Source organism: Sphaerodactylus townsendi, linkage group LG09 (genome assembly GCF_021028975.2).
Source record: "Sphaerodactylus townsendi isolate TG3544 linkage group LG09, MPM_Stown_v2.3, whole genome shotgun sequence".
In the NCBI taxonomy this organism is placed as follows: Eukaryota; Metazoa; Chordata; class Lepidosauria; order Squamata; family Sphaerodactylidae; genus Sphaerodactylus; species Sphaerodactylus townsendi.
Genome location: NC_059433.1, coordinates 41,581,312 through 41,609,247, shown reverse-complemented (window position 1 = coordinate 41,609,247; position 27,936 = coordinate 41,581,312). Strand labels below are relative to the sequence as shown.

Here is a 27,936-nt window from a genome sequence, read left to right as displayed (position 1 = left end):
GTAACCCAAACTGTGTTTTCTTGAAGGAAATAATCCACATCCAGAATCTGTGATCTTACCTAGTAAGCCTACACATGTTGCTGTCAGAGAAGGAAGCTGCATGCTTTCAAACTTCGAGCTCAGCAAGTGTGTTGTTTCCTGCAAGCAGACTTAGGCAAAAAATGAAGAAGTAGCACCTCATGCTGGCCTTATTTGCTATCCTGCAACATGTGGAGGATTTACCCTTTAGATAACCCTGTGTAACCCGCTAGTAGTTCGCGTTTCAATCTAGGCAATTACTTTTAGCTTGTCAGCTCTTGCGGAAACTTCCGGCCAAACTTATTGGGAAATTTGAAGTTAAGACCTGCCTCCTTGACAAAATGGTGGGAATCCCTCATTCTGTCTTCGTTACCTCCTAGCTACCTTCATTACCTTCGTTACCTCCTACCTCCTAGTGCATCAACTTTCACAGTAAACCTCCAGTGTTCCCTTCTGTTCTGTTACTCTAGTACAGGGGGCCTACCCCTGCTCTAGTATGACCCAAATACAGAACCCAGTGAGATTTTCTTTAGGTAAGAGGAAGCTTGATTTTAAATTTTCTCTATTAACAGAAACATTTGTAACAGATGTCTACAATGTCATTGTCAATGATTTTTGGGAAATCAGCAAAATCTGTTCTTTGAAATTGATCAAATAGGAAGATAGAAGCTGTGTACATGTTTCAAAACTTGATCCCTGTCACTGATTTGCTTTCTATCAACAAAGATACTAGATAATGAAATAAAAATATTGGCAATATTAAGTTCTGATTGCTTGCCATCTTGAAATATTATAACTGAGCTGATTAATCACATTGGGAAAATATTTTGTTTTTACATGTTATGTATGTACTTTAATAATTTCATGTATGCAGTTAAAACTTGTGCAGTTATTTTCTTTCTTTCTTTTTGACAGATACATAATGAACACACTGATGCAAGATAAAGTTAGCAAAGGACTATAAAATGCCCAGATTTGGGTCAGCAAAAACAGTTCAGATTCAAAATTCTGACAGTGATAGCACCATGGTGGAGAAGCCAACTGGAAGAAAGGTATAAAACGAAATATGATTAAGATTATATTGAAAACCAGCTAATCCATTAAAGCATATAACATATAAGAGCCAAATGGAATTATATGGAATATAAAATTATGATATTACTATGCTATAATATTTGAGCCCAGAGGAATTATATAGAATATAAAGTTATGGTGTAACTATGCTATAAAGCAGTGGTTCTCAACCTTCCTAATGCCGTGACCCTTTAATATAGTTCCTCATGTTGTGGTGACCCCCAACCCTAACATTTATCCATTTTACAGATGGAGAACACTGATGCAGAGTCTTAGGCGATCCCTGAGAAAGCGTCGTTTGACCCCCAAAGGGGTCGCGACCCACAGGTTGAGAACCGCTGCTATAAAGAGTTGCAGGAGGGGCTTAAAGTAAAATGGTTCTAACCTAGTATAACTTTTCTCATTCTATTCTGGTGGGGATATTAAGCCTTATAACATTACTATGTATCATGTATTATAACTGACAGCATTATTTTGTTTGAAAGTGTTACTGTGATGAAGGCATGTTAAGTGATAATTGTATCTCTGATTTCAGGGAATTTTGCATATTTTTGCAGTAGAGATTTCTGCAACATTAATTTTTATAGTATGTTTAGTAAGATTTTATATTGAAAGCTTTATATTGAAAGCCCTTGACCTTTTTAGTAGAATTCCGCTTACCATATTAAAAATGGTCTGTTCCTTTATGTGTCTCTTGTATTTGAAGTCTTTATGAAAACCCTCACCTGACAGGCTTCCAGGTGGACTTCTGTATGATGTTTTAGAAAGGGATATTAATGTATGAAAGGATGTTGATTTATTTAATCATTTACATTTGAGTATGTTTAAATATGTTTGCATATTACCATGAATGACTTTTTTGGAGATACCCAGCAGTGTTAACTTACAATTCAGTAAGCCAAGGCCCAGCCAGAATGTGCTGTGGCTAATCCCAAGCAAATAGTGGTGTCTAATTTAAATTCTCTTTCTTCCAGTTGAACTTGATCATAACTAACCTCAGCTAGTTGGGGCCCTAAATTACAATATAGTTTGAAGGGAAAAAATTGTATTATTTATATTTCTACTATACTTGTCAGCCAAAACTGGTTCCCAAATGTTCCCTTCCCCTTTCCTTCCAGAGAGCAGGACTGCCTTCCCTCAAGCCTAGTTTAAGATAGCATTTGTTTATATAGAAGAATATTTGGTTCAAAAAGTCTGGTTCCTGTTCTGAGGAGTTTATTGAGCCAATTTGATTATAGTGGAATCTCACCAATAAATGATCTAAAACTGATAAAACCTGATCACAGGGTTGCTAGCTTTAACTGTAAAACAATAATCCCGAGATCTTTGGTATCTTCTCATTTAACTCTGAGTGAACAGTTTATTGAGAAGCAACGCTAATTAGGAAAAGGCAGTGCGGGCACCCTTCTAATCTGGCTAGTATCCCTTGCAGAAATAAATTAGAAATATTTCTAAGTGGCATAATAGTGGCATTATGTTGTCACCCTTCTATATACGCCAAAGAAGTTGGCCATCCCCTATACAGAGTAGTCATCAGTTGGTTGTAAAGGTGACTGTATAGGAAAAAGATGATTGAAATATCTCCTCCCTCCAGACTGCTTTAGAAAGCAGCAGAGGAGCACTGACAGCTGCAGCCAAAGCACCCATTCCCCAGGATCAGATGGAGGAACACTCTTGCCAGCCTACCCAGGCCAGGCTGAGCAGGGCTTGGTGGACTCTTGGCACTGTTCACATTTCCCTGGATTCTTGGAAGTCTGTGTCAGACTCTTTAAGCCTGTAGTGTAAAGCTGGACCTGGCCAGGTAGAAGCTGGCCTTGAACTGCAGGCTCAGCCCAGCTAGATCCAGCTTTATACTGCTGGCTCCACCTCAGAGGTGGAGCTAGCAGTATGAAGCTGAACTTGTCCAGGGCAGAGTCCACAGTTCAAGAATGGGCTCAACATGGCTGGGTCTAGCTTTAAATAGCAGGCTTCAGAGGTGGAGCCGCAGTTTAAAGCCGGAGCCAGGTAATCCCAACCTTGAACTGTGCCCTCCCACATGGTGTAGCACACAGCTGGTGGAGCCGCAGTTTAAAGCCGGAGCCAGGTAATCCCAACCTTGAACTGTGCCCTCCCACATGGTGTAGCACACAGCTGAGAGCTAGAAAGTGCTTGCCCTGGGTGCCATCCTTAGTAAATATACCCTGTCAACAGTATAAGTGCATAACCATACTGGCACTGGCACAAATTTAGATTTCCAATTTTTATCTCACATTTATAAATAAAATGAATTGTCTATTCACAGTTACACCCTTCAGCCTTCTCCCCCCCCATCCTAGCTGAAATTGTATTTGCACTTGTAAATGCCTGATTAAATACAAAATATGACAATGGATAAATTGGAAGATGTGTTATTATTTCATTGACACATGTTAAAAATTTATACCAGGGTAATTATATCAGTGGAGCTCCTCACAGACACATGCTATATTGAAATTGAATCCTGACAAGATGGAAATGCTCTGTGTGCCAGGCTCCTGAATCTGGGAATTGAGGAACAACCAGTACTGGAAGGGTGATTCTACCCCAGCAAGACTGGGTGCAGGATCCTGGGATCCTCCTGGATGGGACTCTGTATCTGAAACCCAGGTGGCAGCAACGATCAGGAGGGCCCATCAACATCTCTGGCTGGTGCACCAACTCTGCTTTAACCTGACCACAGTCATCCCAGTTTTGGTATCCACCAGACTGGATTATTGTAACATGCAATATGTGGGGCTGCCTTTGAGAATGGTAGAAGCTTGAACTAGTACAGAATACAACGACTTGTCCTCTGACTGGTGCCTAAACTGGGACCACATCACCCCAATTTTGAGGCGTCTGCACTGGCTTCCAATGCACTACGAGGCCCAATTCAGTGTGCTGGTACTAACCTATAAAGTCCTAAACAGTTTTGATCCTGACTACTTGAGAGAGCACATCTGCCCATAAATTTTTGCCTGGGCACTGAGGTCGGAGGGGGAGACCCACCTAACTGTCCCATTCCTTTTGGAGGTGAGGGGAGTGGGTGGAATGAATACCTTCTCAATATTGGCCCCTGCACTGTAGCATGCCCTTCCACCAGAGGCCCGCCAGGCTCCTCTTTTGTCATGGTGTCCTGTACACTACTTTCACTCTTGAGGTAGTTGGGGTAAGAGTTTTAGAATTTATAATGTTTTATGGATTTAGGATTGGTTTTATAGTGGTTTTGTTGTCTTATTGTATATGGTTGTATTATATCTTTTATTGCAACCTGCTCTGAGACTGTTTTATAGAGCAGGGAATATATCTCAACAACAACAACAATAATATTGAGCCCTCCGGGGATAAGGCGGCCTATAAGTCTAATAAAATAATAATAATAATAATAATAATAATAATAATAATAATAATAATAATAATAATAATATTTCATTTGATTAAACTGAATTTATTCTTGATTAGCATGTAACTAACAATATATGGAAATATTTAATGTAATTCAATGTGTTAAAGCTAAGAAAATCTAAGTATTGACACTGGAAAAAATTTTTGATAGGTTGGTGAAGTGCTGTTGCATAAAATGTTAGGATACTTTATGATCTGGTAATGTAGTTAAGAAATTGATAAAAATAATTATTTCAGTGTCTTCTGCCAAAAAATTTTAATTACATCGGTGGAGTTGTAACACTGTTTAACACATAGTAAGGCATATTTCAGTTGTGTAACCATTTTCAACAGTGATTTTAATTTAATTGTTTGGTGATATATCTTCAAATTAGAAGATTGTATCCCACCTTCATGTTTTTTCTTCTGTTTGGCAATATGCAAAGATACTCTAGGCCTTTTTAGGCTAGATAAATCTGAATGCAGTCTCTTGCCAAGTTTGTAAGACTTGGGACTTTATGGACATTTTCAGATAGAAACAGAACATTTACTGTAATCATAATTTTAATATTTACAATCATCCCAAACCATGGAAGCTGCAATTGAGATCAACATTGAAAAGTTACCACAATATTTTAACAGCAAAGATTATATGTGTGTATGCAAGAGAGATATTAAAATTTACATATGTGTGTACGTACACACTCAGACATAGCTACAAAGGTCCTGTTTCTTTAGTCTGATATGCCTGAAGATTACATTTGTGGTGGTTGGGATTGAGCCACTTGCTAATTTTTATTTCTGAGTTCAGTGAAATATTTATGTTTGAATTGTCTGTGTGTCTTGTGTTTAATATCTTTCCTTAATATAGAAATGTGATGTTAAATAGTTTTCAGCATTATTGGTCTCTATTTTATTAGCTTTATTTCTTAACTAGTGAAAACAGCATGAGAGGATGGCAGATTCTTTAGTATTTCATTATTATTCTTTATTTTATACTATATCTGATAAAGTCTAGCTGTCTTAAGTTGATGTGATCTGTGAAAGTTATTTTGTGATTGGTTTGTTTAGTTTTTTAAATAATTTTTCTTTTTGTAAGATTTATAATTGTTAGTAGTCCTTTTATAAAAATGACACTTAAATTATTCTATCTATATCAGAGCAAGGACAAGATTGCCTCCTACAGTAAAACTGCAAAATTGGATAGGAGTGATGTGGGAAAGGAAATGAAAGAAAAGTCTTCCATGAAACGTAAACTTCAGTTTAATGTTAGTCCATCCAGAAATGAAGATCGAAATTCAGACACAGGTAGGATGGTCTTTATTTTTGTCTTTGATGCATCCTGGTGATGACAAGTTTGTTAATGAAACCTATCACAAAAGTTGTAATGAGGGTGTAGTGCTTGCTCCTATCCTGTTTGTTTGTCACCAGTCCAGCAATCTGATGGGGCTGAAATCAAATTTTTAAAAAGTACATGTTATGACAGTTCATGCTGCATAGATCCTCTTATCAATGCAATACAATACAAAGACCTTTATTAGGCATATTGATCCCCTTATCTATTCATTCTGGTGTTTTTCCAATATTGGTTGATCCATTTGTGTCCATTTGATGTTTATCCTTTGAGAATCGAAGTTACTGTTCTTAAATGAAGCATCTAAATTAGTTTTATCTTACTGATGCCCATGTATGACCTATGATGAGCAAAATGAATGAGGAAAACCTAACAATTGAAGCCTGCGGGTAGAGATTTTGACACAACTTGCTGTAGTGTAAATATCTTTCATCAGATTTAAGCACTTCTGAATCCTGTTGATTTTCATAGAGAAATCCTTGACACTGTGACAAGCAAGGTCCATGTGTTCCAATCCCACTGAGGGTTGGCAAGAAGGCAAAACATACCTTTTGGCCAACAACAAGTTTATTTAGCAGCAAAACAAAAGGAAGAGGTTAGACAAAAAACATCTCACATGGTTGGGTGCCATCCTCTGACCACATAGCCAGCTGGGCACACAGGAAAAGGTCATTATGAATTCCTCAGCAACCCTGGTGTTTTCATCAGCCATGTATAACAGGACAAGGAGAACTGCCAGGAAGGCCCAAGATCTCCACACTTAGGCCCCTTCCACACACGCAAAATAATGCATTTTCAAACCACTTTCACAACTGTTTGCAAGTGGATTTTGCTATTCCGCACAGCTTCAAAGAGCACTGAAAGCAGTTTGAAAGTGCATTATTCTGCATGTGTGGAATGAGCCTGAGCATCACTTAGGGATATCAATCAGTCAGCCCTAGAATGGAGTCCCGATCACAGTTGATGTCTGTACCATGGAAAATAGTTTCCTGGGATGGGCTACTCATGTTGCTTGGCAGCCCCACACATCAGCTATTTTGATCAGCCCATGTACTGACCCCCTGCTTCAAAAGTGATCATTTCCACCTCTTATCCAAGAAACCATTGTGCTAAATTTATCCAAGAAACTATTATGCTAAATTCTCCCCACCCCTATGTGTGGCTTATAAAACTAGCAGCAATTGGGGGAGTATGCAACCTGACAATTTGCAAAAGCATACCTCTATAAACATTGAATGAATTCTCCATCTTGTCTCAGTGTGCTAAAAGCAGCTAAAGTTAATAAACAGGTGAAAGTGAGAACAGATTCCTATGCATACAGCCACTCTAATACAAAGATATAGCTCAGACACAGTCCATATACGTACTGCACATCATCAGGCATAGATATTCAAAACAAGGTAGATTGAAGTGACTGCTGACGCCTTTGTCCCTTGAAATGCTCTTGTGCCATTCTAAGCTACTGACAGACTGCATAATCACGGACAGCGCTGTCCCTATCTCTGCTTTTCTAAAATGTGGTTAATTGTAGTGTCAGTTAAGGGTCTGTTAAGAAATCTGACTAAAGCAATAGTTTTAGTCTCACAAAAAGTATCTGCATACACACTGGTCACTGCAGTTGTTGGTCATGTTCCCTGTTAGAGCTGTGAAGGACTATGAAAAAATGCAGAGGGAAAAAGGAAAATAATTTCTTTCGAAGGACTTTCTCAGATTTTTTTTCCTAGAGAAAGAACTGGAAATTTGTGGGAGCACTGGGAAAAAAAACAGCTCCCCATGAAATATTTTCTCTGTTGGAATGAATGGAATGCTTTTTAAGACAAGATTTTACCACCCCTACCCCCAAATGTATAATATAGTATGATGATTTTTTATGTGAAACAGCTTACTCTTGTTAGATGTTGGTAATTGCTGTGTATGCTGTAGGCCAATGCAACGTTTACAAGATGTTTTATTTTTATTGTTTTTTTGTAAGTAACTGTCCATGGTTAAATATGCCATAATGTGGATAATAATGCCCTCTTGAATTGTTCATTATAATATGTATGTGGCTGTTCCTGGCCAAATAACACACTATCTTCTCTAGCTAAAAAAACTGTCATTTCTCTCTCTCTTTTCTTTTTGCTTCCCCTCATACAGCAAAAGCTAAGATACCTGCACTGTATACCAAGATACCTGTGGTAGATGGTATGCAGTGCTATCTTCTGTAGCTTATTCTCTTTGTCTAGTATTTAAATTTATTTGCCTTAGTTTTCTGCAATCAAAATTGCATTTACAATTTTAGATATAGTTAATATTCCAAATACAACTTCATTTATGTGCTGAGTTATGAATAATACAGAATTTTAGGCCTGATAATCAGTATTGTATATATTCATTTTTCTGCAAATTTCCATTTTTTTTCCGGGGGAAAATTAGGGATTACTGCCCTCTGGTATGGCTTCAAAGTTTTCTAAAAAATAAATAGACCTGTTGGCTGGAATCCATCCTGGACTCTGTCCCTTTTGGAAAGTCAAGGCAGAAGGACAGTATCAGTTACAAGATAGTAGCGAACAGCAAAGCTTCCAACAGCAGTGATTCTCCATATTGTTTACATTGTTGCTGTCATTATAGAATATAGAAGTATGTATATTAGCAACAGAGCTTCCACGCCTGGAAGCTCTCTGTGTACTTTCCTTGAACTTTTGTCTGGCTTTTTCTTTCCATGCATGTTATGCAGCAGCCTTTTATTGGCTCTCAGCATAGCTTGTCACATCTGCTATAACTCACTGCCCCTCTGCAATAGTGCTAAAATTATTACTCATTGAGTAAAGACGTATTTTCTTTTAACTGTCTTACCCATATGGCCCATCAGCTGCCCGAGTTCTAGTGTTATGGGAAGGAGAAGAAAAAATCCCTTCCTACAATAAATCATTTTATAAATACTTTCATGGGTCCCCCAAGCGATCTTTTTTTAAACTAAAAGGTCCTAAACTCTTGAGCTTTTGCTTATAGGAAAGGTGCTCCAGCCTTTTTCCAACTTTGCAGTATCCTTTTTGAGATAGTCACCAGAAATAGATGCTGTATTCTAAATGAGATTGCACTGTGGTTTTATACAAGGGCATAACAATATTGGGTGTTTTATTGTTTCCTAGTAATTCCTAGCATGGAGTTTGCCTTTTTCACCACTGTCATACTCTGAGTTGGCACTTTTATTGAGCCATCTGCTATAACCCCACGATCTTTGCATTCTTGGTCTCAGCCAATTCAAAGCCCATCAACACATATTTAAAGTTAGGATTATTTTTGTTCCAGTCTGAATCATCTTACATTTGCCAACACTGAACTTCATTTGCCACATTGTAGCCCACTCCCCTCCTGTAGCTCTTCACAATCCACTTTGTCTTTTTCTGCATACTGTCAGTAATTGTTGAAGTAGTAGGGAGGTTTAGGACAATACAGAATAGGGCAGTGATGGCGAACCTTTTCGAGACTGAGTGTCCAAACTGCAACCCAAAATCCACTTATTTATTACAAAGTGCCAATGCGGCAATTTAACCTGAATAACCCCCTTGAGCAGGGGCCAGCCTGCTATAGCCTCCAGCAAGTCCCACATGCGCCGCTCTGTGCCTCTCTAGCATCTCTTCCACCTTTGCCCCACCCCTGGGCAGCAATCACCTGGAGCACAGGCCCCAAGCCCGTCAGCCAAGTCCTCCCTGCTTGCTGAGGTGCACACACATCAAGTCCAGCAGCCCAGGCCAGCCTAGATGTGGAAAGGGGAAATCACCCCCCCCCACACACACACACACATCTAGGCTCGCCTGGGCCACTGGACTTGATGTGTGTGAACCTCAGCAAGCAGGGAGGACTCGGCTGGCGGGCCTGGTGCCTGTGCTCCACATGACAAACTTTGTGCTTGCGTGCCCACAGAGAGGGCTCTGAGTGCCACCTCTGGCACCCGTGCCATAGGTTCTCCACCACTGGAATAGGGCATAGGGAAAACATTGGAACAGTCACACCCAGGGCTGGATTTAAGACCTTTGGAGGGCCTAAGCACTGAAAAGATTATGGAACCACCATATACAGTACATGCAATTCAAAGTAAAAATAGTAAACCATCAATATATATATTCTAATGAATAAATATTATTTGTATGAAACGAAACACCTATCATTCCATTGCTTTCTTGCCTTGAAGATGCATAGAATTTAACTTACACAAATCAAAGATGCAAAATAATGTTTACTGTTGTGTACTTATAACTTTATTTATACTACAAAAAGTTTTCTCCTGCATTTTTAAATTACAAATTCTTTGATCATATCCTTAAAATTTATCTGAAGTAAAAAAATCTGCTTCATTACTTAGCAGAGCTAAGGAGAGAAAAGTTCTATGGGTCTCTCTTGAGACCCCAAGCGTGTGCTCATTTTGCTTAATGGTTAATCCAGGGCTGGTCGCACCTTAAGACTTGAGACACTGCCCCCTCCCCTTGCTTATTCAGAGGAGTAAAGACTCCTGTTTAGTGTTTCTGTTCTGTGGTAACATACCTCCGAGCAATGCTGTGAGTAGAGTTGTGTTAGATGCATATTACATATACAGTGTCTGTGCAGTTTGTTCCTTTTAGTGCAAAATGCTCTTTCAAGGGTTGTCCCATATGAGGGTAGGAGGTATAGCCCATGCCACGTGTGCACTTGCATTGGAACTATAGGTGGCTGGCATAGTGCTCAAGAAGGCTGTGATGGGCTGCATGCTTAGCTGGTATATGAAGCTATGTTGAGTTTAGGGCTGTTGCAAGAAGTATTATGTGTGTTGGGGCAGAAGGGCTGCCTATGTTGTATGGGAATTTTTAAAGCTACACCAAGGTTATCCCCACATTGCTTATTTAATGTATCAAAAATGTTGTATAATGCTGCTAGTTTGGTTTTTCTTCTTTGAGTATGAAATGACTCAGGACTAGATGCTTCATAGAAGTACTTTGTGATTTTTTTGTAGTTTTATGTCAATATTTAGGCTCAGTACAGTATGCCAAACATCTTTACAGGTGGCAAGTCTTCATGCTTGCCAAAAACATGTGATTGGGGGGAGGGGATGAGCACTAGTTAAACTATGGAAAGAGATGATATTGCACAATGGTATGAATCACAGAAACCTCTCCTCTAGAGCAGCAAAGATCCTATAAATAACTTTTGAAGAGTTTGGTTTAAAAGGAAGTCCCTGTCTTTTCACACTCTCTTTGGTGTGAATATTAAACTGTCAATGTAGGGAGTAGAAAAATGTACCTAGAAAAGGTATCTTGTTTCAGATGCAGTTGATAATTATATGTTTAAATGACTAGATATATTACTTTGTAAAACTCACGGCACCTTTGTAGAACATTAGAAAAATAACACAGAAATTTATAAATGAGGATTCTGTGACACTGGCTAACAAAGAAAGTACTGGTTAACAGTTGTTCAGCTGTATTAAGCCTTCAAGTTAAGCCATATTCGCTTCTTTCCACTAGGACGCAACACTAGAAAAGTATTCACACTATATAGTGATTCCCACCGTTTGCTGTCTGCTCAGTCTTCTATACAAGCCTGTGTGGACAGTGGTAGCTGGATAGCACAGCATGCAGTTCTGCATAAAGTCTGCTTACAAGGGAGACATCAGTGCAGTATATAAGAAGTTTGGGGAACTTATTTCAGTTTGCAGGCCTTTCTGGGGCTTTTGTGCCTTCCTGGGAAATACGCATCTCCTGGATGGCATTTGGAAAGTCTGCAGACCTGAGATCTTTAGGAACTTTGTGATATCTTAATGTTGAGCAGGATCTGAGGTATTATATGCATCTTTTATGCTGGCAATGGGTTGAGGATGGCAGAGCTATGGTTTGGAGATTTCTACAGCTAGCTTTAGGTGCAAAAATCCCCCCACACCCCTTGAAATGCAGATTGATGCGCAGGTGCCCAGTGGAGAGGAGTCTAGCTCCAACGAATCCACTGAGCTTCATGGCAGAGTGGGGATTTGAACCCATGCAAAATATCTTTGATGGATTTTGTGCAAAATCAGGTGAACAGGAAAAAGACTCTGGACATGCGGTAGAAGTGTCCATGGCCCAAATGAAGACTATCATGATATGTTTGTCTAGCTATGGCTAACCTTCTCTTTTTTGACATAATGGCTTTCATGTGAAGCAGCTCTGATGTAGAGCACCAAGCAGGAGATGTTGTATGATGATGTGTATTCTGCCCATGTATTTTATGTAATATTTTTATATTTGAAGTCAGTTGATCTGCCCATAGTGTGTATTACTAACTACTTAACAGTATTAGGAATTCTTATTCAAGGATTTCTGAAAAGCTAACATAAAGGTGCTGTGAAACAGTTTTTAAACTCCTATGTGTTACAGTATTTCTATCTTGTATGCCCCACTTGGTTTCTCTTGCTCTCCTCCACCTGCTTTTCTCCCATGTCTTCTTCATTCTGTAGATTCAGATCCAGGACATGCAAATGAAAGCTGGGGGGAGAGATTAATACCTACTTACAGGACATATTCAGGTAAATTAATCATCAGGTGTACTTACTATAGTTGAATTATTCCTATTAACATCATTATACTACCTTTCACTTGTTCTTTTCTGTGACAGTGACCTGGGTCCAAACAGCACCCATAGTAATATAACTACAATGTATGCTTCCTGTCATCGGAGAACCCTAAATGTCCCGCAAAGAGGGCATGTGAAATGTACTCATGTCTGTGGTGAAAGGTGGCAGTTACCATGTAGTAAACATTTTTTTAAAATTTCATAGTGAATAAAATTTCATGTAAAACAGGAATAAAGCAACATTACAAATGTGATAAATTATAAAAATAATTTCCAGAGACTTGGATCTAATGAAGTATAAATGCATTCATGGATGCCATGTTTTCTTACTTTCTCTCTTCCCCAAATAACCCCCTGAGATCTTTGAAAAACTGATGTTAGAGATGATTTGACTCTTGTTAACCAAAAGCAATATCACTGGGAAAGGTAGTGAAACAAAGAGGAACTTAGCAGACACCAGCTTTGAAACCAGTAGAACTTCTTGAAGTGGAAATACCGCTGGTAGAAGTAGGGGCCAGGTTATTTCATTGGTTCCTCCTTGACTCCCTTTCCGGTTAGTTAGTTAGTTTGTTTGTCCATGAGGGTTCTGCAGTCTAGATTTGTTCTTTGAACATTAAGTGGGATGTCCTTGCGAGCAGAATAAGCAAAAGAACAAACTGAATACTCTGGCAAGAACAAACTGAATACTCTGCCAATACTTTGACAAGAATAACATAACTATTTATTGTCGAAGGCTTTCATGGCCGGAATCACTTGGGTGCTGTGTGGTTTCCGGGCTGTATGGCCGTGTTCTAGCAGCATTCTCTCCTGACGTTTCGCCTGCATCTGTGGATTACTTATGATCCTCTGAAGATGCCAGCCACAGATGCAGGCGAAACGTCAGGAGAGAATGCTGCTAGAACACGGCCATACAGCCCGGAAACCACACAGCACCCAAACATAACTATTTTTTCTCAAATGCTGGTTGATTAATGGTACCAAGGAAAACCTCATCTGTAGAAGCTTTTTAGGTGGCATTTATCCAAAAATTAAGACGGAAAGAAAGCTGAGTAGTAGATAACTATTTATTTATTTATGAATAGTGAAGACCTGAAAGTGGCTTAAAACAAATACATTAACCCTTGCCCAATTCTCGATATACTAGTCTCTACTTCTAAGTTACCATTTTAGTCCCTGTTCCTGGGACAAGATATCTTTACAATCTTAAGAGCCAAGCAGGGCGGATTCAGCTGCTGCTGTGCATCTCATTCTAGAGAGGGTGCTGCCTGAGCAGTAGGCTCTCTGTCCCCCTCTTCTCAGGATGTTTCATGTCCTAAGATCCAAGCAAGGAGGAGCCAGGTGCCACGATTTGTTTGTTTATTTATTTATTTCATGTTCTACATTTTTTGAAAACTGATAAATGAATATCTGACTATTTTAAATTAGTTTATAATGCAAGTATTTATAAAACAATGTAATTACCTATTTAATTAGTGATTCCTTAAAGTCAATCTTTTCCATGTACAAAAACCACACAGATTAAATTATGTTTGTTGGGGGAAGAGTCTGATCTTGATCATGACCATTCAGTTTTTTCCACAAATGTGAGCTGTGAGTCACAGAGGCAGATGTGTAAACAGATGGGGGGGGGACGGGACATGCTGGTAACTACAAGAGGTACAAGTAAAAGCTGGAGAAATGCTTTTGATAAGGACAGACTTGCCCCTGCCCCATGATCTTCCCCATCCCCAACAGTTCTCCTGATCATGTTACATGTTACAAGTTAGTAGAGTAGTAGTCTTTCTGTTAATTTGTATGGATAAAAGTTTTGTTATCTCTGAAATCATTGAGGAGTCTGTACCAGCAATTGCTATGCATGTCCTATTGACAAATTGAAATGTGTTTTGCTGAATGAGAACACTGGTCTATCATAGTAAATATTGTCTACTTTAACAATGACTTTCAGAGTTTCATATAACTTTTTTGTCATTGAATCTGATACCTTCTGCATACAATACAGAGGCTTTGCTACTGAACACACACATACCTCATGCACACAAATTGTATTTTTGCTCACAATTACACAGTCTGAAAATTACTGACTTAGATTTATGAAAGGACTTTAGAGTCATGGTTGTAGCTCAAAATTACGTGTGTTCTCTTCCATTTTTCAACCAAGATTAACTTCTTGTAGTGGCAAACTCAGGATGATTTTTCTGAAGCAGCTTACATTGTTGATGTTGTATCTTCATTATAGATTTTACATTTTTACAGCCGTCCAGGGGGTTTAATAGCCTCTGGATTTTTGATATAGTTCAGAATTCAGGCTTTTCCCTTCAGAGGACAGGGACAAAAACTTGCAGATGGACAATTCACTGGTAAAAATGCTAATTCTTGTCAATCAGCTTGTTTTGACTGGCTGTTCATGACACCAACCAGGTTCCAGGCTCTTTCTTCCAGAAAAAAATATTATATTTAATCAGAACATTTTCTCTTGTGCACCTTAACACGTTGTCAAAACTTTTTCTCCAGAAGATACATCACTGTTTGAAATCTGAAAATGCATAAGCACACTTTCTTTTTCATATATCATCTTGAATATCTCTCACGATTAAAATACAAATATGTGAAACTGTCTTATACTGAGTCAGACTATTGGTCTATCTAGCTCAACTTTTTCTTCTCTGACTGACAGCAGCTCTTCACAGTTTTGGACAGAAAAAGCGTCTTTCTTAATACCTTGAACCTGAGATAACTAGAAATTCCAGAGAATCTTGGGCATTCAAAGTATGTGTTCAACCATTGAGCAGCAATCCTTCACCAAAATAAAGTGTGAGCAATGAAGAATGTACAAGTGTTTGCAGATACTTAAAGTTTACTTTAAATGAGTGATTCCGTAAAATATATATGCTTGCTAAATACAAGGAATATGAAAATAGTACAAATTTTGCTTACTTATAAAGGTATTCTGTGCAGTTTAATTATATTAATTTCCATTCCTCCAATATTTTTAGATCAAAGTTGCATCATGCAACTCATAATATCACAATCAGGTCACACTGAATGGTTGTAAAGAATGGTGGGGCAGTTTGAAGCACTTAAGAGCAGGTATGAAGAGGGATGCTAAACTCTTCCCCTGTGCCACTAGTTACTAGGGAAAAGATAGAGAAGGGAAGAGTTCAGCATTTCTTCCCACCTGTCTCTGTAATTAAGTACCCCACTCTGCTTTGTAATAATTAAGTAGTCACCTAAATATAATTGCCATCTTATCTAATTTGGTCCTAAGAGTAGCATATTTTCCCACAACACTGTAAAGTAGGTTGGCCTCCAACACAACGTGGTTTACCCAAGGCTGTATATTGAGCTTTATTACTGACTGGGGATCTCAACCTAATTTTTTCGCATCGAAGTTCAGCATTTTTACTACTACATCACATTGGGTTAAGCTTGTCAAATATTTTCTAGACAATATTTGATTTTTCCTGCCTTTCCAGCTCAAGTGGAAATACACATACTGATTTTCTAGAGAGCATTCCAAACGTTACACCGAATAATATATCTGTATTTTGTGAATAATTTACACATATATAATTTACAAATATATATATATATATATAGAGAGAGAGAGAGTGTATAATTGGTATTGCTTCACTGTACTTACAAATGTGCTTCTGTTTCCAGAGAAGGACGTTCCAGAGAAAAAGAAAATGAAAAAAGAAGCTGGAAATAAGAAAACAGCACCTGTTAGCATTCTCTTTGGTTATCCACTATCAGAACGCAAACAGATGGCCCTTCTTATGCAGATGACTGCTAGAGACAACAGTCCAGGTAATTCTGCATACTATATGCATACCCAAGGGCACAGGAGGGTCACTTGACTCCTTCCATCCATAAAATGCAAAACTTAGTATGACTCAGGGTTGCCTCATTTTCTCTTTTAAAATGTTAACAGCAGAATGGGAAGCTGGTTTCAAATAGGTTAAATGTTCTCATTAGTGCTGCAGAGCTCTGAGGCAAACTAAGTATGCAGGAGCCTACAGGTTGGGTTTTATATGTGGCATAAGACTCTTGGTCTTCCTCTTTGTTTCCCTTTTTTAGTCTCAAATTTGTTAACCTGTAAGGGTTAAAAAAATCAGTGGAACTGCCAGAACCTGCATTATCATCATCAACTGCTACCAATATATACATGTATCACTATTCTTTCTTTCTAATATATATAGATTTATTTACTTTCAAGTATGATTTTCTATGGATAATCTACATAATATTAATCCGAATTCATTTCCCTGTTTAATTTCTGCCATCTCATTTACAAATTATAATATTTCATGTTATACTGGTCATATTTCTAGTACTTAAGACCACTTTCAGGTTTCACTAGCCTTGTCAGTTCCCACTAGAGATAGGCAAGCTCACTCCCCCATCTCTCATTGGAATCCAGGTCAGACAAACTAAGCTATTTGCATGTAAACTGATGAGCAGCCCAATTCACAGGGCTCCAGCAGCCAGGGGCAGTGTCACAGCCGCACTGCCTCCAGAGAGCTTTCAGATGGTATGGGGAGGCAACAAAAAAGAAAAATCGCTTAGCCATCTGAAAAGCCCTCCATAGCATGAAATGAAGTCATACCACCCTTTTGGGCAGCATCACTCCAAGGCCTGCACTGCAGTGTTTCTAGTTTCTAGTTTCTAGTTTCTAGTTCCAAAGCCCAAGTGGAAGCCAACTAAAGTTGACTCCATCCCCAGGAACATCTCAGCCCCACCCCCTTCCTCCGCCCCAGCATCCATTTACGTGCCAGCAGTGCCATACACTTCCTGGTTTCATCACCACGGAACTGTGGGATGCCTGGAACTGTGGGATGCCCTCTCCACCAGCAGAGTTGCCACACCACATCTTGCCCTCTCCGCCAGCTTGCTGGAGGTATAGTGTAGACAACTGGGAAAGGCAATAACAAACTGATGGGCAGCCCAGTCCAGAGCTCTGAGTGGCCAGGAGTGGTGTGGCTGTGGCATCACCCTGCCACCTCCTGAGGGCTTTCTGTTGACATGAGGAGGGAGAATAAAAAAACTGCCACCAGGTAGCCCTCTCTGGGACTTAATGGACTGAGTGGCATAAGTCTAAGGACCAGGGTGCTTTGTTTCCAGCAGCATCCGCAGAAACGCCTCCAGAACACCCCCTGCCACTCCAGTGCAGCGTCCAGCACCGATGGGGCTGGGACATGCCAGGCACCTGCATATCTGTTCCCTCTGCCAGCTCATTTGAAACTTGAACCAGTGAGGTGGACACTCCTATCAGTACAAGACTGCACCTGGGGCTGAGTCTGGGGCCACTGCTCTGGATTGGTCTTTTAGTTCTGTATATAGTAAGAAGTTCCTCTTCATATAATGACTTAATGATACCTACAGTAGAAGAGCTAACCAAGTTAGTGATGTTTAAGTGTATAGTGATATTCTCCACAAACTATCTTTGAAACTGTTATGAACTGTGTTAAGAAAATAAGTCAGATCGAGATACCCAAATATTCTCTGAAAATCTAGCAAGAGGGCTTTGATCCAGTCATTTCTGTATCCTAAATGAAACGTCATTAACTTTCCAAATCTGGCAACATCCATTTTTGTAGAAAAGTGAAGACACCTCAGTAGTGTAAATGGATTACCAAAACAAATTAAGAAAGATTTTTAAATCTTAAAGAAAAGCAAAATAAAACAGTGGGTTGGAATCTAAATGGCTTCCATTTCTTAAATGGGGCAGTTAAATGGGGTGAAATGGCCAACCTTGGTTTTCTAATTTGACTATAATTTATTTTCTCAATAATGTAATTCTGTTTGGTTCTGATTATATTCATTGTTGGACAGATTTTTTTTTACCTCCCTGGATAGATTCAAAGATCATATTGTCTGTGTGATTATTGTAAACAATCATATGAAAGCCTGGATATCTGAAGCTTTCTTCATAACATTTTTTTCATGACAGTTACTGAGCTTCCAAAGCTTCTTAATTGGAAGAAAGTCTCACCATTTGGGTGCTTTGTTAATGAATTATCTGAATTCTTCCTCAGAAAAAATTAATTAGTTAAAATGTTTTACTGAAGTGAGTTTTGTTCACTGGCAAAAATATATTTCATACGTAAAATTTTATTTTGTAGATCCCAACCTAAATCATCCTTTACAAACAGTGTCAGCACAAAAGAAAACTCCAAGCTCTTCATCGCGACAAAAAGACAAAGTTAACAAGAGAAATGAACGTGGGGAAACCCCCTTACACACAGCAGCAATTAGAGGCGATATTAAGCAAGTTAAAGAGTTAATTGGTCTAGGAGCAAATGTGAATGTTAAAGATTTTGCAGGTAAGTTCGCAAAGTAGTTCAGTTCTGACTTCATTCAGATGTCCTCACTTGTTTACAATGCAGTTTGTTGAAAAACCCAGGTTGGCTTACCAGGCATATCTAAAAGCCCATTTGTTTATAAACACGTATTAATCTACTTCTTTGCTCTTTTCCTGGCCTCCAAGCAGAGTCCTTGAATACCATCCTAAGCACCCTTGCATGACCAGTCTGCTGTAACCCACTTCCTCTTTGGTTGCAATAATGGAAGGAGAACTGGGGAAGAAGAAGGGAAAAAGCAGGGAAGAAAACTGGGGCATGTCAAGCCTCCGACTCCCCATTTTTGCTTAAGGGTTGACAGTGCAATCCAAAGTGTGTGGCACAAAAAATAGCTTCATGTGAATTGAAGATTGAAACTGTGGTTCAGTCTCTGGAAATGGAGTGAATATTAGTGTTAACTGTGAACTGCTATCCTTGTAAAGTTTTTAAATGGTTAATACTTTTTAAATTTAAAAAATCATAATAAAACCTAGTAGTTTAAAACCTAGTAGTTCAATTTATGTTTATACAATACAGAAAGTTTGACACAGGTTACAGTACTGTTACTAAAACAAAACCTAAGGTCTGATTTCCTTTATAACAGGTTGGACACCACTCCATGAAGCATGCAATGTTGGTCATTATGAGGTTGCTAAATTTTTGATAGCAGCAGGGGCAGATGTGAACACTCAAGGACTGGATGATGATACACCTCTCCATGATTCTGCAAGCAGTGGACATAGAAAAGTATGTACTTTCCCTGTAGTCTCTCAACTCATTAATAGGCTAGCAGTCAACGCCAGCTAAGCACAAACAGTATTCACAGTCTTACATTACAAGAGTTGTATCTGTTCATATTGCATATTTTTATACTTTCATTAGCTATAATTCACAAATTGATTTTGGGCTATTCCAGTTAAATGTGGGACTTTTTCAGAGTAAGTGGTGTAGTCTTTAGCACTAATATCTTATCATATTTATTTAATGCCATCAAAATACATAAGGATTTTTGGGTCTCTTAAAGAGTTAAGGATTAGATCCTACCAGTCCATTCTTTAGGTATGTTTCTAATGCCAGAAATGTTCCACAAACTAAAGAAGCTCTTTTGTTAATGGAATTCTCCTTGCATTGGTGGAATGCACCATTTCAATGGATTTATAGGATGAACACCATTCAGATTTGTTTAAGACATAAGCTTTTATGAACTCGCATCCCTTTAATCAGTTGCATGAAGTTTATCATATACTGGAAGTTATACAGGGAAAAATACAAACAGTGAGATCAAAAAACAATTAAATGTAAATGGTACTGTCTGAGTTTACTATGAAAAGCTTAAGTGTATACAAGACAAAATAGTGATCATTCTCAAAGGCAACAATCGGCTAGAACACAGTACTAGTATTCAGGAATGAAAGTGGGATAAAAAAATAGGCCAGTCCCTGCCTGCAGAAATTTACTATGTAACTTTCAATTTGCTCACCCCCTGTGATTGTATTTGTAGAGCCAAAAACAGCATATAAGTAAATTTACATAACTGTTTCAGATTGTGAAGCTGTTGCTCCGACATGGTGGAAATCCATTTCAGGCAAATAAGCAAGGAGAGAGACCAGTTGATTTAGCAGAAACAGAAGAATTGGAACAGTTATTGAAAAGGGAAGTTTCTATTTCCGATGATGAAGATGGTTGCTCAGGTCAGAACTCAACTTTTGTTTGCATTTATGTAGCTAAAAAGAGTTAAATAAGAACAATGTTGTAACCTGTTTTGGGTCTCCATTGAGGGAAAAAGCTGGATGTGAATACCTAAATTAGATAAACAAATAAATCTCACAATTGTTAAGAGCCTGTTTAAAATATCCTGTCACACTTTAGAGCAAGGGTCTTCATTCTTTCCAGACTTGGATATGGTTTTAACTGCTAGGTAGCAGCATGGACCTACTGAATTATAGGCACATGAAAGAAAGTTATGTGACAACAGTATCACTTGACAACAGGAAGTAAAAAAGTCAGACTCAAGATCCTGCCAGCTCCACAGTCAGGACTGTAACCAGCAATTCTAGAGAGCCAGGGAGAGGGAATGCATGTTGAACTCCATGAGGGATATCATGCTGAGGAACTTGCTAAGGGGCATAGTCATGGAGGAATCCACTGTGTCACTAAGTGATCTCACCTTGGCAATCTTCTTTTCAGCAGCAGTTCCTTTTTTTAAAAAAACCTGTCTCTAGAGGCTCACAACCTATAAGTTGGGGCTCTGCAGTCAACCTGAAGGTCCCAAATTATGGATTGAAGACAACTTTTCTAGAGTAACTAAGAAAAAGCACTGTGGCTAAGGCTACACAAATGAGGCTAGTTTGGTTTTCATTGTTCTGTTGAGCTTCATAGGACAAATTAAGATTCAGTTGAAAGGCACAAAACTTTATTTTAATCTAGGTACTGGGGCTACTCATACTAGGCAGCTTGGCCGTCTCTCGGGCTGTGGGCAATGGGAGAGGGAACCAGCGCTTCTAGTCCTGCTCCTTTTAAAGACAGATCCAGTGTTTCAAGGAAGGGACAATGTGTTTCTGATACACTATAGATCTTATTGCTCCTCTTTCCACCCTTAGATGACATGACTAGAGATGTGGCATTTCCAGAAATTTTGAAGCTACAGGGGGAAAAAGACTCTGGCCCTTTCCGAACGGGCACTGAGTGGGGGTGCATCGGCATAAATTATGCCAATGCTCCCCCTCCGGGACCGTTGACACAGAAGGTCCCAGTAGGAGCACAGGGGAAGGCGCAGCCTTTGCACAGGCTGCGCCTTCCCCAACCGGTTTACCTTCTCCTGCTGGCTCCCATCGTTCTGTGAAGGTCAGGGGACACGCCCCCTGGTCAGAGCGACGGCGCTGGAGATGGAGGCCAGGGGGGAGTGGGAGGGAGGTGGGAGGGAAACGCCGCCTTCCAGCCGCTGCCATTCGCACGGCAGCGGCTGGAAGGCACCCCTTTTGAAAAACCTCACTTGTGGAGCGAGGTTCAAAAGGGGCGTTTACATGTCACCTGGGCGTTGCGAGCACTCGTTTTTGCCGTCCCTGGGACGCTGTATTCCGCCTGTGCAGAAAGGGCCTCTGGGTATTTCTCTGTTTTTGGGGTGGGAAATTGAAATGTGAGGGGACGTTACCTGTTCTATCAAACCTAGACTAATTTTACTGCTCTAACAACCTAAAATGCATCATTTACAATTTAGTTAGCATATGAAATTGCAATATTTGGCACATTTATGGAATTTAAGTTATAAACTCCTTAGCAAAATTACAAATATACCCAGTGTTGGGAGAAAATGGCAAGCTGATGCACCCTGTGCTATCTAAATTCTCAATGAAATTTTCAGTTTTCCACTGAGGCTCTGGTGCTCTTTCTGCCCCTTCTCCTTCTGATCCTTTCACAGTGGTTTGAAGGAGAGGTGTAAAGGTCAACCACATTAAGTTCAAATGCTTACAACTGTTGAGAAGCATTGAAAACTCTGCATGCTCCTGTCGAGAACATTACATATCCTTTTAGGTGGAGAAATGCATCTTGGATTTAAGAGCTGTATTTCTCTACAGCATCCCCACCTTTTCTGTAAAAGCACTTCATTCATTCTAAAAGAGAAAATATTTCACATGAGTTTCTTTCAATACTTTCCCCGAAAACATTTTTCCCCAATTTTTTTGGGTTTTTCCCCCTGGGACTTCGCAGCTGTATTCATGACAGACCTTTGCTTGGACAACCATGAACATAGCTTCTTTACCATGCTTCTACATCTCTTCTCTTGTTCCCTTTGTTCCTTTTCTTGCTTCTCAATTCTCCTGAATACTATGTACTGTCTTCCCTTGAGGAAAGTAGCTTTTTGCCACAAGATCCAAATCTCTTATATTATGTTCCAAAATCATTTGGACTACAAAAAAAATAAAAGCAAGTACTTAAAGATGGATACAACTTAAAGATGGATTCTCTACAATTGTCATTAATATTAAGAAAATTAATACTTAGCAGACAATAAACATATTTCATTTTTTATTTTAGACCTTGAAGAGACACCTTCTATAAATCCTTCTAGTATTGATGGGAATATGGATTCTGAGACGGAGAAAGAATGTGTAGTTAACGACAACAAGCACCTTTCCAATAAGGCACCACTTTCATCACCTCTTGATGAATATGAGTTTAAAGATGATGAAGAAGAAGTTAAAAAAATGATTGATGACAGGAGGGATTTGAGAAAAGATGATGATTCAGAGGTAGACCAGAGCAATTTATTTATGAACCAGGAAAAGACAGCATTTTCCAAATCATTCAAAAATAAAAAACAGAAGCCCTCCAGAGTTTTATATTCAAGTTCTGAGAGTTCAGATGAAGATATTCTTCAAGACAAAAAGATCATCTCAGCTCCATGTACTGTCACAGAAACTTCAAATTCTGATACAAAGGTAAAAAAAGAATATAGTTTTAGTGAATATAAACAAAAAGGAAAAGTGAAAAGAAAACTGAAAAATCAAAGCAAGAATAAGGAGAATCAACAACTGAAGCTAGAAAAAGAAAATTCCAGAGTAGCTAACCTGAGTGCTTCTGTATTAGAATCTTTAGACAAAACCAGAGAAGAGGAGAACTTGAGAAAGTCTTTTGGCTCGAAAGAAGATTCTTCATTACACTTATTCCATATTAATGCTAGCAGATCTCCAAAGCATCCCTGTGGGTTGATTGAAAAGCAGACAACACCACTTAAACAAGAAAATGTGAAAACATGTGTATCTCCAGGAGGGTCTGAAGTATCATCACAATCTGAACTAGTTCGATATGATCAAAATACAGACTCTGAGTATCTACTGGAAAGTTCCAGTGGTAAACCCTACAAGCACAAAGACAAAAGTAAGCATCAAAAAGAATTTCTTTTAGAATTTGGTGAAAAATCTAGTCCTAAATTTAAAGAGGAAGACAATAGCTTACCTTTTGAAAACTCAGAAAGTCTGCTGAAAAAGACTGACAAGGATGGAAAAACTCTTAAGAAGCATAAATTGAAACACAAAGAAAGGGAAAAAGACAAGCACAAAAAAGAGCAGGATGGGGAGAAGGAAAAGCATAAACACAGGGAAAATTCTAAGGATGTCCAAAGGAACATTGAGTTTGATAGAGAATTTTGGAAAGAGAACTTTTTTAAAACTGATGAGGCAGAAGATATATCATGTATCGACCATGACTCTCAACTGTCAGAGAAGAAATCAAAGTTGGAAAAGGCTTTGGTGAAAGAGAGAAACTTTCAGAAAGACAGAAACTTTAAAGAAGAGAAAGATAAAAATAAAAAAGAAAATGATAAGGATGAAAAAGTAAAAGATACAAAAGAAGAAAAAGACAGTATATCCATAGATAAAGAAACAGAATTGTTTAGTTTAAATATTAGGGATGGAGTAGCAAGTGTTTCTTTGGGAGAAAAGGAAATAGACATTGAAAAACAGGAAAAAAACACCAAAGAACATAGAGAGAAACTAGAAAAACGAAATTCTGCTACTGAAAAAGTAGATAGAAAAAATTTAGACAAGGAGAAAAAAATGAAATATGAGCATAAGTCAGAAAAAGAACCAAGTGAAAATTTAGAAAAGGCAAAAGAAAAACCAACAGAAAAAACTCATAAAGAAAATGACAAATTAAAAAGCTTTAATACTGTTAAAAAGTTTGATGACAAAGAAAAAAACAAGGAAAAGTTTGAAAAGAAGCATGACAGAGAAAAAAATGATAGACACCTGTCTGAATGCAAAGAAAAACCATGTATTGAAAAGAAAGCAAAGGTTTCTGAAAAGGAAGGTGAATATTCAAAGCTGGAAAAAGGCAAAAACAAAGAAAAGGAAAAAGAGACTGACAAAAAAGAAAAATCCAGAGAGCGGGATAGTTTAACAATTTCAAATATAAGGCATATACCAGAAGAGAGGCGATGCAGTATTGAAAAAACATTGTCCTTGAAGGAGAAGCCAAAGGATGAATTACTGAAAACTCCAGATGGAAGAGAGAAAGATAAAAAAGATAAAGATATAGACAGATATAAAGAACGCGACAAACACAAAGAGAAAATACAGCAAAATAACCTTAATAAGCTAAAGGTTGAAACTGAAAAGCTTAAGTGTAAACCTGCATCAGCACCTAAAGATGCTCGACCTAAAGAAAAGAGATTATTAAATGATGATTTGATGAAGACAAGCTTTGAAAGAATGCTTAGCCTGAAAGATCTGGAAATTGAACAGCGGCATAGGAAACACAAAGAAAAAATAAAACAAAAAGAGAAAGAAAGATTAAAGAATCGATCTTGTTCAGAACTTAACAAAATAAAAGATAAAGAAAAAATGAAACACCCCCCTATTGAAACAAAAAACAAAGAGCTTATTCGTTCAAAAAGCTCAGAATTGTCAGATGCTTATATGAAAGAAAAGCAACTGAAAGAGTCTACCACTAATAGGTCACAGTCTGTTGATGTAAAGAATGGTGCAGGTGGAAAAACAGCATTACTGCCAGACAATAGCTTAAGCAGATCCCCAAGATCAGAAAGTGAAAAGATGGGCCTAACGTCCAGATCCGTGTCCATGATTTCAGTAGCAAGCTCAGAGGATTCTTGCCATACTATAGTGACTCCTCCAAGACCTGTAACTGAATATGATTCAGACTTTATACCTGAAGGATCAGATTCTCAGATGTCTTTCTCACACTCACCTTTTTTACCTAGTGCCAAATCACCAGCTCATCATGAAACTGATAATTTACCAGAGTTGCCAGAGCGCAATAAGATACCTTTTCAGAACAGACTTCCACCAGCTTATGTTAGATCAGCATCTGTTGAAGATGTTAAATTTGTTCTAAATGACTGCAGGCCAGTTGTAGAAGTAAGAAGATGCAGTATGCCAGCTGTTCATGAACATACAAAGCAGTCCCGAATGACAGAAGAAAATAATCACAGTGTTATGTCCTCAGTTCAGAGTCATAGTAGCGCTTCTCCTAAACATGAATCCCCATGCTGTAATTTGACTGAAAAGGATTTCCAAAATGATACATCAGACTTGTATTCCAGTGCTGTTTCATCACCAGCTCGAAATTCTGACAACAAGCACATTACATCAGAAGCAGTTATTAAAATTGTTGCTCAGTCAAGCCCATCAGGAGAAAGTAACACGATTTTGGAACAGGGGGGCCAGAATACTATGACTCTGTCAAGTAAATCATGGGATGTGCCTTTGGAAAGATATAATCCATTAAACAGTGAGTGCAGCTGTTCAAATTTTGCTGGTTTTGAACAAGATACAGCTTTTCCAGCCATTTGTAATTCTGAAGAGAAAATCTTAAAAGAGCAGAAAAGTTTAGAACCTTTTCTTCATCATGCTGAAAACATAAATCCTGTATCACATGAGGAAGCAGCATTTTTCTCTGTTCAGTCATCCTTCTTGTCTCGGAGTCAGCCAATTACAGAGACTCTTTATATGTCAAAGAATGCTGATAGTAACACCCAAGAGCCTCTGATTGTTAAACACCAGCAAAGTGCCAGTCAAATGACCAGTTCTACCTTAGACATAGACACTAATGGTAAAAAGAAGGTAGAAAAAGCTTTGTTTCTCTCAAACAATAAAAAAGCAGATGTGCTCATCACTGTATATCCTGAATGTTTCACTAAGGATAATTTACAAAATTTTGAAAAGGATTTTACTGCAAATGACCCTCGCCTGCACCTTAATGCTAATTCATCTGTTGTCAGTAAGCTCATCTATAAGACATCAGAAGCTGATGAACTTGGTAGTAGTATGATTGATCTTCGGATCCAAAGTGACAATCTTTCTTTGTCCCATATGACTAATAATAAAGATGACTTAGATCTTCAAGAACTAAATGCCAGAGTGCTGAAAGGAATTACAAATGATTCTAGTGGAAAACTTTTTAATGTAGAAAGCACAGGACGTTATACAGCTGATGAAAACTTGCAACAGTGCCTTTTGCCTTGTTTGGAAAGCCATTCGCAGTTAACTACACATGAAGTGCATAAGTATAGTCCAACCATTAAGTCAGAAGTGGAAGACACAATGGAAGACCATAAATCAGAGCAGTACGAAATTCCTCAGAGAATTACAAGGAACAGAGCAAATATGCTTGCTAATCAGAGTAAGCAGAATCTTATTGGTTGCTCCCAGATATCAGAAAGGGATTCTGACTCTTCTGCTTCTACAAAAGGCAGGATTAGATTAACTGAGGAAGATGATGCTCAGACACACCATTCACGAAAAAGAAAGCTCTCACGTGTTCCTCAGCCTGTGCAGGTGAATCCGTCGTTGATACAGGCTAAAGAAAAAACTCATCAGTCCTTGGCAGCTATTGTAGATTCTCTAAAACTAGAAGAGATTCAGCCATACAGTTCAGAAAGAGCGAATCCATATTTTGAATATTTGCACATAAGGAAGAAAATAGAAGAAAAACGTAAACTACTATGTAGTGTGATTCCTCAAGCACCTCAGTATTATGATGAATATGTGACCTTCAATGGGTCGTACCTCCTAGATGGCAACCCCTTAAGCAAGATATGCATTCCAACTGTGAGTGATTAAATATTTATAATAAACTTTAATGTTCTTGATGAGCTTTTAAATGTCTGCACATACATAATGATGTTTTATCATTTGCTAACTGTGCATATTCATTTTTCAATTACACTAGTGCAATATACATTCCTCATGTAATAAATGAGAGAAGGGATAGAATAGCCATGCTGCAAGGGGATACATGTACTTCCATTTTCTGCTTTTGAACAAATAAAAAGCAAATTGCATGTAATGTGACACTGTAGCAGTAGAGAGAAAGCCCAAGTAGACAGACATAAGTAACATAATCTTCATCTCCCTCCCCCCAAATTATGTCAGCAAGTTTTCTTTTTAAAAAAATAAATTTTATTAATATTAAAAACATAATTCAGAATTACTTTGGATACAATGTAGGAAATAATTCTCTTATCTCTTAACCATTTGGTTTAAACAGCTTCTTTCTAAGCAATTTTTTTCATGTTTTTATTAGTTTGGTCCCACTGCTTATGTCAGACTTCCCCAAACTTTTTGAGCCTGTGGGCACATTTTGAATTTTGAGAGGTATGGTGAGCACCACCCCAAAACAGCCGCCACAGTAGGTGGAGCCAAATGCAATCTCTCCCTCCTCATACTTTCTTGGAAGGAGGAACAACTAAGG

The 27,936-nt window shown here is 38.5% G+C and overlaps 1 protein-coding gene across 4 annotated transcripts in view; it reads left to right on the top strand.

Annotated features, from left to right (window-relative positions):
- Positions 1 to 27,936, top strand: part of ANKRD12 (ankyrin repeat domain 12) — a 55,590-nt gene that overhangs the window by 13,820 nt on the left and 13,834 nt on the right. For 3 of the 4 annotated variants that reach the window (XM_048507461.1, XM_048507462.1, XM_048507460.1), the window contains 8 exons: positions 934 to 1,070; positions 5,634 to 5,781; positions 12,273 to 12,341; positions 16,049 to 16,195; positions 18,511 to 18,711; positions 19,331 to 19,473; positions 20,270 to 20,417; positions 22,762 to 27,293. In XM_048507461.1, the coding sequence (XP_048363418.1) occupies positions 984 to 1,070; positions 5,634 to 5,781; positions 12,273 to 12,341; positions 16,049 to 16,195; positions 18,511 to 18,711; positions 19,331 to 19,473; positions 20,270 to 20,417; positions 22,762 to 27,293 (5,475 nt within the window). In that variant the 5' untranslated portion in view covers positions 934 to 983. The remainder of the gene's footprint in view (positions 1 to 933; positions 1,071 to 5,633; positions 5,782 to 12,272; positions 12,342 to 16,048; positions 16,196 to 18,510; positions 18,712 to 19,330; positions 19,474 to 20,269; positions 20,418 to 22,761; positions 27,294 to 27,936) is intronic. The other variant, XM_048507464.1, reaches the window with a different exon arrangement.